At 43.6% G+C, this 13,868-nt stretch overlaps 1 protein-coding gene across 4 annotated transcripts in view; it reads right to left on the bottom strand.

Annotated features, from left to right (window-relative positions):
* Nucleotides 1–13,868, bottom strand: part of LOC112994481 (netrin receptor DCC) — a 547,074-nt gene that overhangs the window by 82,541 nt on the left and 450,665 nt on the right. For all 4 annotated transcript variants that reach the window (XM_026118858.2, XM_026118859.2, XM_064499826.1 and 1 more), the window contains exon 15: nt 12,667–12,861. In XM_026118858.2, coding sequence (XP_025974643.2) covers nt 12,667–12,861 — 195 coding nt within the window. The remainder of the gene's footprint in view (nt 1–12,666; nt 12,862–13,868) is intronic.

Raw genomic sequence — 13,868 nt, 5'->3', positions numbered from 1 at the left:
CTGACAAATGCTGAGTTTTCACATATAATTTAATTTTCTCTTTAAACTATAAATATAAAATAAATGCTTGACAACCAGACGTGAACTCCAACCTGAGGAGAACGCCGAGCCTTAAACAACAGTGGCATAAAGATGTTAGTGCTTTCAGCTGATCGTCTAGCTCCTTTATCTCTGAAATCAAAGTCTGTCCTCGAGCCCTCTGCTCACTCCCCATTTTAATGATTGCCCAACACGAGGGACCTGCAGAGTGCCCCAGGCAACACCTGGCGACCTCTCAAGCTGAGACGGAGCTTCCTGGTCATCGTGAAAACCTTGCTCACCCACCATGACTGCACAGAACGATCTCACTGCTGCTCCCTGGCATAAACAGCATCATCGGTATCCTGCAATTAAAACCATCGGATGTTCTTTTAATGTCATCTAAACAATAAAATAACAATGAAGATCAGCTATAAGTTCAAGCATCTTCGCTCAGCACCTTTATGAGCCTTTACTGATCCCAGCAGACAGTGAGGAGCAAACTGAAGCAGCAAGTCGTTTAGATCTGATCACTTTTACCCAGCCTGAGCACCAGCATGAATTTCTGAGTGCAGCACAATAACATGCTCATGCTGCCAGAGCTCGCTTCAGAAGAAAGCTGCCATCTTCTGCTTCTTTTCCATTACTAAGCTGGTTTAACTGCACGCTTACGGAGAACTTGCTACAGCAACCCACCCTTGGGATGGCAGAGACAGCAGTGAGATCTGCATGATAAGAAACAGCTGTGGCCTCCCCGTAGATGAAGTGGAAACAAAGATATCTTGTCAAAACAGATGGGGTCTGACAAAGTCCCGCAGCCAAATGACAAGGTGCAGGATGCAGCAAGGGAAATTCCCATTAGTTATTAGCTTAAAAAAAAAAAAATTCATCAGGAGGGCTGTCAAGCATTGGAGCAGGGGCCCAGCGAGGTTGTGAAATACCCATTTGCGAAGATGTTCAGCAGTCGAGTGTGCATGATCCTGAGCAACCAGAGCTAACTTCAAAGCTGGCCCTGCTCCGAACGAGGGCTCGGACCAGATGGCTTCACAGGATCCATTCCACCTAAATTAGCCGATGCCGATACCTCCCAAAACATACGGGATGAAGGAGGAGCCTGGCTGTGATGATGAGCTGACGGGAAGTTGTAAGCCATGGCGCTTGCACAGGACCCTTCTGTTCCTCTCCATCACTATCACACTTCACCAAAATCACATTGACCCCCTCTTTATTAGTGATGCAAGGAGTGGCAACACAAACGGAGGATTTAGCTGTAGGCAGAATAACTTCTTCAGGAGAAAAGTTTCTAAAGCTCCTTTCTAAAGCCTCTACACAACCCTTTAAAGGGCAGAAAAGCAGTCAAAATCCAAGTCAAAGTCAGTCAAAATTATCTCAAAAACTACCAAAGAACAGCATAATTTACTCCTGTCCGGGTCCATGAAAACATGATACCCAGCAATCAATAGCACCACTACAGTATCAGCTGCTAGACCTGGTAACATCAACTTATTGCCAGGAAGAGGTAATCTATCAACAGGACAAATGTCAAATTAAAGTATAAACCCACACAGACGTGGGTGATCGAATCCTGGGAAATGAAGAGATTAAGGACTTGAACATCATGGTCGCAAGCAGTGTGGTTTTCCTGTAGTTTAGACCTGCAGTGGAGCATTACAGCTAGGGCTAGGGCTGCCCAGACTGCCGGGACTAAGTGAAAGCTTCCCGGGAAATGAAAGCCTGCCTGTGTGCACTGAGGAGTCCAACGCACAGTGTGCAACCAAGTTCTCTGCCAGGAGTGCCACAACGAACAAGGACAAGGCAGAAGAGTTGCTCAAGGTCTTGCCGGGTCAGGCGGCTCTGGGGCAATCTGCAGGACTTCCCTGCAAATTTAGGAGGAATCTCTTCACAAAGGAGGACACCTTGGAGCAAACAGCCTGGATTTAACAGGCTGCTGAATAAATTTGTGTGTTGCAAGCTCTAGTGTCCGAGCTAGTCAGATAGCCAGGCACATGGTGGGTCACGTGTAACATCAGAGCTACAGCTGTGTCTTGCCTGGAGTCAGGACACCCACGGAGTGATCTGGCCTCCTCTGTGCAGAAATCACCTTAAGCAACGCACTGTACACCATCACCCAAAAAAGGGTGCCTTGACTCTGATCTTACAAATAGCCCCCAGGCTCTAACACAACTAATGGCAATTAGATTAAATCCCTTTACAAAGAAACTAAAAGAATGATGCTTCTTGGACAATCTCACACCTCCCCTTGTGAGCAAAGCTTAGAAGAAGGCTTCAACATAGTGTAGGGAAATGATATCAGCCTCTCTTTAATATGTGTTTCAATCATATTAGCAGTTTTTAATGATATTAGTATATTTAACTATAAAATATTCCATTAGAATAGACTATTACGGTGATATTCTCCAAATGAGTTCAGTTCTGCCATGTTTTTGAAAACAGTTGTATTTTGTTTCTTCTAGGCACTTGCTACCTCAGCAACAGCTGCATTTCCGTGGTGGATGAGTAGATCATCTTCGTAATTTTGTTTCATAGAGTGCATCAGATCATTTGGAAATTTACTTGAAAGGATTTACTATCAGAATGACTGAAATTGGTAATAAAGAGTTTGTGTATCGCTTTCAATAAAATAAGACAACTACCAGGAATTATCCTTTTTTTCCATGCCAAAACGTTCCATCCAATATTTAAATAAAGTCAGCTACATAACATGCATTTTAAGCACCAGGAGTACCAGTATCTCCTGAAAATCAGTTGCTTCTGTTTAGCTCATTGTTGACTGCACCAAAATTTAAGCCTTTTGGTCTTGGGCAATTATTGCCTGAATGTTAAAGCCCCCTTCAGAAAAAAAAAAAAAGCTCAATTGCTTTGAAAGTGAGCTATTGAGCAGGGCAGTAGAAATTTGTATTCACATTTGCAATATGCCAGACACTTCTTGGGAGACGATGGACAAGTCACCATCCTTCTGCGTTCTTCAGTCCCTACAGTATTAACATTTTCTTCCTTTTCCTTTAGCCTTTTCCCTGTAAGTTCTTTGAAGTGATGACTTAGGATATGTTCCTGCACAATTAAGCCCTGATCTCACCTGGAACCTCTGGGCACTACTGTAACACAGATCATAAAAATATGGTAATACTCAGACATGCTTGAAACATCCTCTAAAGTTCATATATACAGTCCCTGAGGACGGCAGTTCTGGCGACCTGCTTCACGGAGATGCAAGGGATGAGGGAGGGAGGGGGTCCTCTGCATCTGCATTTCAAAAGAACAAAATCTAACCTGTAATTTTCAATCCGGTCCCAGTGTCGAGTCTGCTACGACTGCGAGAAGAAGCTGCGTTGGAAGCGGCAACGAAGCGTCCCCAGAACGACCCGCGCGCCTCGCCAGCGGGCACGGGCTGCCAGCACCTCCCTGTTTTGGGGGTGCCCACACACTCGCAGACCCTCAGGCCGATGCAGGACACGTTTTACTTCTAAAACACTAGGGAAAGCGTTTAACGGAGCAAAGACAATTCATAATGCGAACCTGCTAAGTGCTTTTATTTTAATGCAGTTCAGGGGATGAAGAGCGAGTCCAGAGTTGCAGTTGTTTTTAAGATGTCATCCCACCATCACGCCTGCTTGCCGAGCCGGCGGGCTACGTCCTGCGCGCGTTACCACGAGGGGCGCGGGGGGCTTTAAGCCACGACTAATTCGAGCACGCTTAGCAATCGGCCTCGTCCCCTGCAGAGACGTGAACCTTTGCAGGTCCCCCGGTGCGTCGCAAGCTCGGTGCACTCGGTGCCGCTGAGCAAGGCGAACAAGGACGACAGCTCCCTCTGCGTACCGCGGACATTTGCTATTGATGTTACAAATGCAGCCGAAACCAGGGAAAACGAAGCAGCGTGGGAGACAATGAAGTGTAAGACATATGGACAAATCAATAAAAAATGAAGGGCCAACACCCCAGACGCAGGCTGACATGAGAGTAAATGCCATTAATGTGCTAGCTGGGTTAGCTAGAGTTTAGGCAAGATTTCTTCAGACACACGTACACAAAAAATAGCAATGAAATACCAAGAGCAAAGGTTGTGGGGTTTTTTGTAAAAGTAGGTCTTTCATCTACGCAAATGTGACTCGATAAACCTGGGGCTGTTTTGATCTCCTTGGCCTCACTTTACTGAGCTTACAGTAACACTTGAGAAGGCAGGACATAGTTTCGGATCTGCCCTTTTTCCTGGAAATAAAGCTTTGTAACAAGCCCCTTTCTTTCTCTTGATGAATGAATCAAAAAAAATTATTTATTCTGTGCTATTTATATTACTGTATATATTTATATACACTTACATTACAATTTGGGATTAAGCATTATTCACCAGCACTCTATTCTTTACCAGCAAAGAACAAAATTCAGCTCTTCTGTCACATTCGCTGTCAATAGAGCCTAAAAATTTTGTCAAGGAGGCCTCTTTAACTACTTTTACAAATGGAGAACTAAAACGTCAAACTAAAATGATGTAAAGTCAGCCCCAGAAAGCACAATGTGAGAGTGGACTGCTATGCATGGATATATGGGCTGGCTAAAATTCATATGTACATGGGGGACTAACACGAAGACATTGTTAAAATCCACACACTATCTGATCTGGGGGAGTTAAGCAAGATCCAGGCATGAGCAAATAGCGCGTGCATCTCAAATTGACCCTTTGCTCATGAGTGAGTTCTCTGTATTCTGTAAGCAAAAGAACATTAGAGACAAATGAAAGAAAATTATTGCATAAAAAATTTGGGGAAATGGCAGCATTCTTCAAATGACAGCTCATTTTCAAAGGAGAGAAAGAAAATGAACAGTCCCCGGAGTCTTGAAGTGCCTTTACCTATTAGTACTGTGCCTTAATTTGATCTATGAGGGAAACACTGAGATGCAGAAAATTTAACATATTTTTGTTTGATTTTCACTGCTCCAGTTTGTATTAAAAATGCAAAGGGGAGGAAAAAAACCCAAGCTACATTAAAAAGCTTTTTTGTTCCCTTTCATGTCTTTGTTATAATCCACAACTGTCATCTGCAAAGATTAAAGAAAATGAAGAACCTTCTTTCTCTCCCTTTGCAATAAACCAAAATGCTTTTTTTGCCTCATCCAGGGTCAAATTTAATCTGATCTGCAGTTAAGAGGAAGGTGAATTTGACGGGATCCTTCGCATTCCTACTGGTGTATTTGTTAAAATATAAATTCCGATGTAAGAGCTTTACCTTCATTTCTTGTCACGTGTAATTGCTGATTTTTTTTTTTTTTTTAGTTTTGCTCTCTGAATGATGCAGGGACCTGCAGAGATGAACATTTGTGCTGCAGCACATCGCCTGAACAGCAACGCTGGCGCAAGGTTAGCGAAGACCAAACCACCGAGCTCTGCCTTGAAGATGCCCCTCCAGCGCTGGGGCCGTACGGACTAGCAGAGCCCGCGAGCAGGTCCTGGACCGTCACGCGAGCGACTCCAGTGCCCCGTGCGGGACGTTGGGAAGCAGGAAAGCCCGTTGCCCACCCTCGAGCCCTCGGACAGAGCTGGAAGGCAGATTTCAGCCATTTCCCATGCATTTTTTCTGCCTCCACTAAGGGGAAGGCACTTTCCAACTAGCATAACACCAGGGAAGACGGGATGACACGCTGGGAAAGTGCTAATCAAATCTTCGAAGCCCCCAAATTGTCTTTCACTCTTCTCCTCACATATCAGAAAAGATTAACGTGACAGACTGTGAAGAAATGTGATGGTTTTACTTTCAGCAGCTGATCTAGCTAAGGGAAGAAAACAAGCTGAAAAATCACCAGCACGGGGGTTGCTTCGGTCCGATCCAGCCTTGTCCCTTCCCTTGAGGTCTCACACGGGCCACCAGCGCTGGGGACAGGCGTCACATCGGGTGGCCGCTTAAACAACCCGAGTCCGGGTGTGCGTCACCACAGCCTTAATGGAGTGAGAAGGGTAGTGTGACGTAAGACAGGAGAAATATGAAACTATATTACAAAATACCCTATCTGGGCTTTTTAATAAGCTCTTACGGTTGATGTGTTAGCTCTAGTCCTGCAGCCTACTCATTAAGCAGAAATTGCTCAACTGCTTTAGATTTTCGCTTTGGAGCTCGAAAGTTTCACTTTCATTGCTGGATCAGCAGGATCAAAGGCTCCGAGTTAGAGAGAGACATGAAAACAATATTTCAAGGTGTGTGCTCCCAAACAAAATCTTTCGAGTGGGTGCATATGAAATCCTGCACACTCCCAGATCAATGCAGCTCGTTCTGAGGTCACATAAAGGCAACCGTACATAAAAAATCTTTATAAATTATGCCTTCTTCTTCTGTCCTCGCATGCAGAAGGGTGAAGGGGAGGATGTACTCTAAAGAATGAAGTTCACATTTCTGTGAACTTCTGAAATTTGGTACAATTTTCCTATCATGTCTAGACTTTAAATACTTTTAATACCTATCAAATAGCCTTTTTTAGGTACTTATTCTCCTGGACAGACTTCAGGGCATTTTACAGACAAAAGTATTATCCCAGAGGAATTACCAGCTCCGATCGCTTAAACTGGCCAGACTTCGGTTCAGGTGATGCAGACTGACGCAGACACAAATCTGCGCATCTCTGCTTTCTCGCACGTGGTGGAAACCCCCGTCGTCAGCTGCACAGTTATCCCGTTGCTGCTATTTGAATGCTTTTTAAAATCTTGTTTTGCTGGGATGACTCCAAAACTTTTATCAGTAGTTTGGCTGCCGATGCTCTGAAATGGCTTCCCGTCATTTATCTGGGCCTTTCTCCTCATTACTCCTTCCCTCGCTGGTTTTTAACCTTGACATTGCCTCCTCTAGCCCAGGCTCCTGCCGCTGCGGTGCTCACTGCTGCCGGCAGGGAAGACCCTCGTGCCAGCCCTGGCACACAGCGGCCCTTTCCACCAGCTGATAAAACTCCTGAAACCAGAATAAAACGGCCTCTTGGCTCTGAGAGAGGAAGACCATGCAGGGCCAGGGCTGGCCATCACTCCCCAGACCTCAGTGGTCCCTTTCAGTCTCCTGCCTCTTTCTATTACTCCTGTGAGATGCTAAAATATTCCAAAATGATCTAATGCTCCACAGACATGAGCCCGGTCAGTTCATTACTACACTTACTGCCTTTTGAGTTGGATCAGTACAGAAATCATTACTTCTTACACGTAAAAGAGCAGAATTGGCGCCCATAAAATTTCCAATATTGTTAAGACAACCATTAATCAGCTGATAACCCTGCCATTTATAACCACAAGCAAAGAATGAAAGAAGTAAAAAAAAAAAAAAATGAGGTGGCGCAGTGGAAATGGGTCTCCTTGTTAGAATTATTCATTTGCGAATCAGTCAAGCACTGATTTCTCTGTCATAGAAAAAGCTGAATGAGAGCAGTGGATGCTCGCTCCTGAAATTTATGAGACTGACATCAAATATCTTTCATACACCGCAGAAAGAAAATACAACAAATTCTTCACTGACAAAGCTGAAGTCTCTGTATATTCTTATATTCTTCTGTGCCGGAGGAGAGTATCTCCCAGGCAATATGACCACTCAATCATGAGAAAATCACCTTATTTAATTCACTGTGGTGTAAAAGCGTCGTATTCAAGATGATCATCACACAGAATAAAGTTCTCAATCATTGTTATGACAGAGTGAGTATTTTTCTTCATGTTTTTGGAGTGATTTATTCAGTAGCTGAAGCGTACTGCTCAGACAACTGCTGTACCAGCAGCAGGTAGAGGTTGGTTCACTTATTAAGAAAGTTTTGGTTGTACAGAGTAATCAAGTAAATACCTGAAACGTGATGCAAAGTTGCTGCATGAAGCATGCATGTGGGTGTGATACCTTCACTGTTGAGAGGGGAGGAACTAAGCCACGGGCCCTCCTGTGAACGAGGAGGTCTCTACCCTTCTCTGGCGGGAGATCTACATCAGGAGGTCTCCCGCTGCTTCCAAGCAGAGTTTTAAAAGCAGTTAGGAATACAAAGGTGGCATGAAGTAGTAGCTAAGGGGATTTCTAAAGAGACTTTGACATCTAACTTCCATCTGAAACCAGTATTATAAAGGAAGCACTTTTAGTAGACCAGTAGGAGCAGACTGAAGGTGAAAAGATGTTTGGAATTTCATAAATCGCACTAGAATGGTGAATTTTGATGCACAATAATGCATAATGTGGCTAGGTTAGGATTATGGACATCCACCGTGGTCAACAGGAAGAAAAAAAGCATTGGAAGATGTAGATGTTAGATGGGCTGACCTATCCCTGGTGTTGTCATATCCTGCTTGCTCGACTAGAGAAGTAACATTGGCTGATAAGGCTGAAACTCAGGTGACTCAGTTAAACACCCGAACTTAGGTAAAATAAACCCACACTCTAGAGTGTAGGTCAGACAGTTTATCACTAGTTCTGCCTTATCACAAAGGCTATACATTACTGAATACCATGAACACTGGTGAAACACATTTATTGGGTACATCATCTGACTGTTGCTCCAAATGTGTAAGGGAAGTTAATTCCTTCTCTAGAACCTGACTGCAGGAAAGATAAATGCTCTGGAGCTTAAAGCATGGACTGGGATTTGCTTCCGATTGTGCCATTACTTTGCTTTACGATGCTGGGAAGTCATTCTGGGTTAGCTCTTAGCCACACTGGAGCGGCTGACAAAAATGTCCCACCAGCACGAGTGGAGCTGAGTTTAATTCTTGTTCTCTCTGAACTCCAGCTCCCTGTTCCTTAAAATGGTGGGGCTGTCAGTGGGATTGTCATTGATTTCTTTCACTGTCTGTGTAGAAATCAGCATAACAATACAAAGAATAGCAAATTACAGTTTTCCCAGACATTTGTAACATTGGTGCATCCAACTGTGAACGTTCATACGGGTGCGTGTGCAGGTGGCCAACAACGACCTGTGGCTGCATAAGCATCGTCGGGAAGGAGGAACAAACCTGCCCAAATGCCAACGTGAGGAAGGTTGGTGCTGCCTCGCTAGCAAGGAGGAACCGCTCCAGCACCCCGGCTGTTTACTTGGGGGAATAATGGTGCTAGAGGGGAGGATCGGTTTTCTATCTCCACGTGCATCCCGCTTTCCGATCTCTCTCTCGACCATAAGATCTTCGTAAAGATGGCCAGGAAGTGCATTTGCGCCTTGTGCAGTTCTGAGTGCAGAGAAAAAATAAGTTCCCAGGAAGACGATCAGGGTATACGCACATATATACACACGTATGGTGTCGGGGGGTCACATCCTGCTCAACAAGGTGCTGCAGTTTCTTTATTCGGGGAGTTCTGAACCATCATTTCTCTTAGGAGCACAGAACATGCTCATAAGACTAAAATAACGCCTGACATGGACCTAGATTATTACGTTTCAGCATCTGTGTGTGATACAGTCACTGCAAATGAGAGTCAGCCAGGATTTCGGAAACGTAGCTGATGCCAGACAAATGTGAGTGCTCTTTCATGAAAGTACCAACTGCTCTGGAGTCTAAATGACAAATAAGTTTGCAGCGTATTTCAAAATGGCATACAAAGGAAAAATAAAAAGCAGCACTGCAGTGAATTTCAATCTTGGGAAGCCGCAAAAGCCCAATTTTTCAGACACATACATCACAGACTGAACTCAGCAGAAGCAGAGTGACCTCTCCACAGTCGAGGTCCAGGGAGACGAAGGAGAGCTGTGGAGCCAAGGAGCAGCAATCTGTAAGAGCCAGGAGGATCAAAAGGGACGAGGTTTTCAGAGGGGAGAGAAAAAGTCACTGAAGGTCATCATTTACTGAGGTATCAGACTTTTTGTGTGTGTGTGTGTGTGTGTGTGTTAAATTTAAGATAAGACGTATCCCCCTCAGCCATACGAGCCACTGGAAATTTTACAACGGGTAGGAAGAGTCCAGATAACATCTAGGAAATATTATTCCCCCAACCCTGCCAGTGAGCACCTTTTGATTCATAACCTTCTTGAAAACAGTATTTTTATTAGGAAAAGAACTCTGTCTCATCATTTTGTATAATTTTCTTATAATGGCTTCTAATAAAGTGGGTGAATAATGTAAGAGGCGTTTGCAACTGTTCTAATTTTTTAAAAGCATTCTCTGGGCCCCTGGCCACATCCCTCTGGGGTTCATTTTCTGTGGATATTTAAATGATGGAATTTCATTAGTGCAATTATTCATGGAAATTGATTTTCAAAGATGTACATGTGAATGTTCACAGAAACTGAATTTAAAATGTGCACATGTCAAGATTTGTAACCAAAGTGCTTGTATCCTTAGCCAATTAGGGACCAGGTGGATGTGATTTATCTGGACAATTACAATTAAGTTGCACTGCTCACATTTTGAATATTTGCAATCAAACCATGAAATATGCAGTGAAAATATACTTGCCATTTTAATACATTTGAATAATTAATAACTTTCATAAAATTCTCAGTCTGTTTGAGGATGCTCAGCAAGAAAAAAACATCGCTTTAGTGCCTAAATTATTTATAACTAAATATTTGGTCAGCTCAAAGCAGTTTCTTAACATTCGCTAGATGTCTGAGTGTTACTTCTGTGATTAGTGAAACATCTTCTCTGACTTGCTGGACTCCCTATGTATTTCTGCCTGCTAGCGCAGCCAAGACTATAGAAAGACCCTTTTAATTCATAGAAAGAGCTTTATTAGCCAAAGCAGACCACCAACCGGATATCGAGAAGCTGTTTGACAAAGTAACAGCAAAACCGTTTATTCTAGTCTACTCTCCAGTTTTCCCCAAGAAAATAGCAAAAAGTGTTGGATGATGCAGTTTCACGGTGCTATAAACTCCAATTACCAAAATAAGTGACCCTGGATATCAAAGAGTTTCGGTGCTATATAGGAAGTGCCCAAGACTTCTGACACTAAGGAATCGAGACTGCTAGTACAGCTGTGGATCCCTAATAAAACAAGTTAATGAATCTTCCTGTAACATCTGACCATTCCCAGATTACTAAGCAGAAAACTTAACAAAAAAGAAAAGTAGTTCCCGAAATAAAAGTGCTAAAGAAGAAATTAAAAGGAAATCATTAAGCTTTCTGACTTCCCTGAAATCTGAACGGCTCTCCCAGTGCTAGGACCACGGTGCATCAGCACTAACAGGATCCAGGTCTCTGCCCACCAGGCCCAGAGCGCAGACGAATGGTCACAGGGGCTGTGCAGTGAGTAAGGAAGAGCCACACCTCTCCGGACACTGTTTTGATGGACACAAAGTGGGAATTTTGCGACTGCCATTAAATTCAAACATGGGGGGAGCCAGTTCAGGGAGTAACTCTGCAGAATCGGGAGCCAGTGTCGGGAGCACAAGACTTGGTAAGAGCTACTGAACACCATCAGCGCCTGATCAAGGAAAGTTGAAACGTTTGAGAGCGCCCAGTGTTTTGAGGCTAAGACCAAAGGTTTAGGAAAGATTTTTCCAAACAGTGCTTCAGACAAGTTAGGCATGGACTTCACTCTAGTTAGATGAATTACTTTTTCCTGTGATGAGAGGTCAGTCTTACTTCCTCCCGGGCCAGTGCTGTTACTGCCTAGTCCTATTGCCATTACGTGAAGCCTGGGGATGGGACAAGTGGTGATAACTTCATGCACAGAGGGCTCAGAGCTGCTCGTTAGACTGAAACCATACAGTGGCACAGCAGCTATTGTCATAGCTTACTCTTTCCATGGTTAGCAAACTAAAGCTCCACGTACGGGATCAGTACAACTCTTCTCTGTTCTCTGCACTTTAACATATCCATTAAGACCCATGAAAGAAAACAGGAGCCTCCTAACTTAGAAATACAGCCTGGGCTAATCACAGAAATGAAAGCTTAGATCCATGGACATGAATCCTCCTCTGGGTACAGGCATGTTGGGTAAAAAGCCTACCACGCTTGGACAGCGTCCACTGCTGGTTGTCCTTCTTTTGCCAAAGATTACCATTTTCTCAGAGCTGAGGGGCTGGAATCCACAGTAGCTATACGTCCCCCACAGTCCCCTTCAGTCAAAGGGCTTAAACTGCTTCAATAGGTTTAGCAACCTGGTTCATTTTGACTTCAGGAGAACTAGGAAATCCAGCACCAGCTCATCTGGCAGTCTTGAGGAAGCATTAGCGGTGTTAGAGGCTACTGAGAAACAACTGGAAGGGGAGTCTCTTGAGCCAACAGGTACAGCTTGAAGAAGACACCTGGCCTAGGTATCTCCACAGTTGCTGCTTGAGTTATTGTAACTTGCTGCAGAAATAATAAACACCACATGAAACAGTAACATTATGTTTTGGCGTACCTGGTATTAAAACAGGCCTTCATCGCATTTGTCCGTCGTGTGCACATATCTGAGCCGGATGCAGTCTGAACTCAACCTTGTCAACATCAATAACACCTCAGTTGTTAGCAGCCTCAGATCCAACACGGTCTAACAACACCGCCAAGACACTGGTTGCAAGCTACAGCTCGGGACTGATACCTACCGCAAAACACCTCTGTGCTATCACAGCCCGAGACTGCAACGTAGAAATAGCCTAATCAAACAGCTTAGAGAGGAGGCATTAGTGACGGCCTAAAAACAAACCTACGAACTAGTACAGTCTCAGATGGACCTCTGTATGCTACTACAAATAAAAACAATTACTCACCCAAATTTTCAATGGAATAATAACGCTGTTTACTGTCCACCCGCACAGTCTCAGCATATGGACTGCCTACGCCGTAGCCAATGATGTACCCACGGACAACGATGTTCGGGTTCAGCGGTGGAGTCCAACTCATGACGATACTTGTTGTCAAAGGCCTGACATGAAGAGAGCTTGGCTGATCAGGAACCTGAGATTCTGGGATTCAAAAAGAAAAAAAAACCCTATCAATTAATATTCTGCTCATTCAGTTTTACTATTTATAAGGTTTGAGTTTAGATTAAAACATTTGTACAAAGAAACAACGAGGTGCCCCAGAGGTACATGCAGAGCTGACATGCAATTTCACTTCTGAGCTACGTTCTTCCCCTCCAAGAGCACTGATGTGCCTCTTCCTGTTTTAAACACAGTATCTCCTAGTGCTTTCCACCTTTAGCATAAGAACACAAGAGAGAGCTGAAATTAGGCAGGAAAATGAAAGATGACCTGCTCGAGGACTGCTAGAGACACCTTTTATCTTCCCCGGTCTATTTGCAAGGTCAATAGGATCCTGACAACTGACTACATGAGTTATCCTGGACTCGCAGATTAACTATAATATTTAACAAAAAGGTTGACTTTGTTAGAGATATACTAGTATATTCGGGCAATAACCTCTCTTTCCCATGAAAACAGCAAGCAAATTTTGACTCTTGGACATGCCTCTCTTGGCTTAGAATCTGCTTTGAATAACACCTCAACATTTAGAAATGTAGTAAGAGAAGGAGATATTTTATGTACGGGTATTCCCAGGTAAAATTCATTAAGTACTAATTAATCATGAGATATCTATTTGGTAGACTTTGTCTTCTATAAGCCTACTTATACTTTAAAGATTAGATGAGTAAATGCCTTTTGTTCGAGTTTACTCCATAACTACCATATCACAAGTCTCTTCAGCGGAGCTGCACAGTAGCTTGTCTTTTTGAGAGCAGAAAGAGACAAGTTACTATTTCCCCCCAATAAAAAGGCTTGCAATATAATAGATGAAAGCTTCCACGGAAGGCAACAAGGACAAGGTAGAGGAGCTGGTAACAGTATAAAATGATGTAAACTCCAACAAAAGACTCTTTACAGTTGTGAAGCATTCCCACTGTAAACCTTGGAAAAGGCAATAAAAAGAAGAATTAACACTTTTCAATAACCAGCACCGTAGATATGTCCCT

This window comes from Dromaius novaehollandiae, chromosome W (assembly GCF_036370855.1).
Source record: "Dromaius novaehollandiae isolate bDroNov1 chromosome W, bDroNov1.hap1, whole genome shotgun sequence".
Lineage (NCBI taxonomy): Eukaryota > Metazoa > Chordata > Aves > Casuariiformes > Dromaiidae > Dromaius > Dromaius novaehollandiae.
Note: the sequence above shows the minus strand (reverse complement) of the source record. Positions and strands in the feature narration are given on the sequence as shown.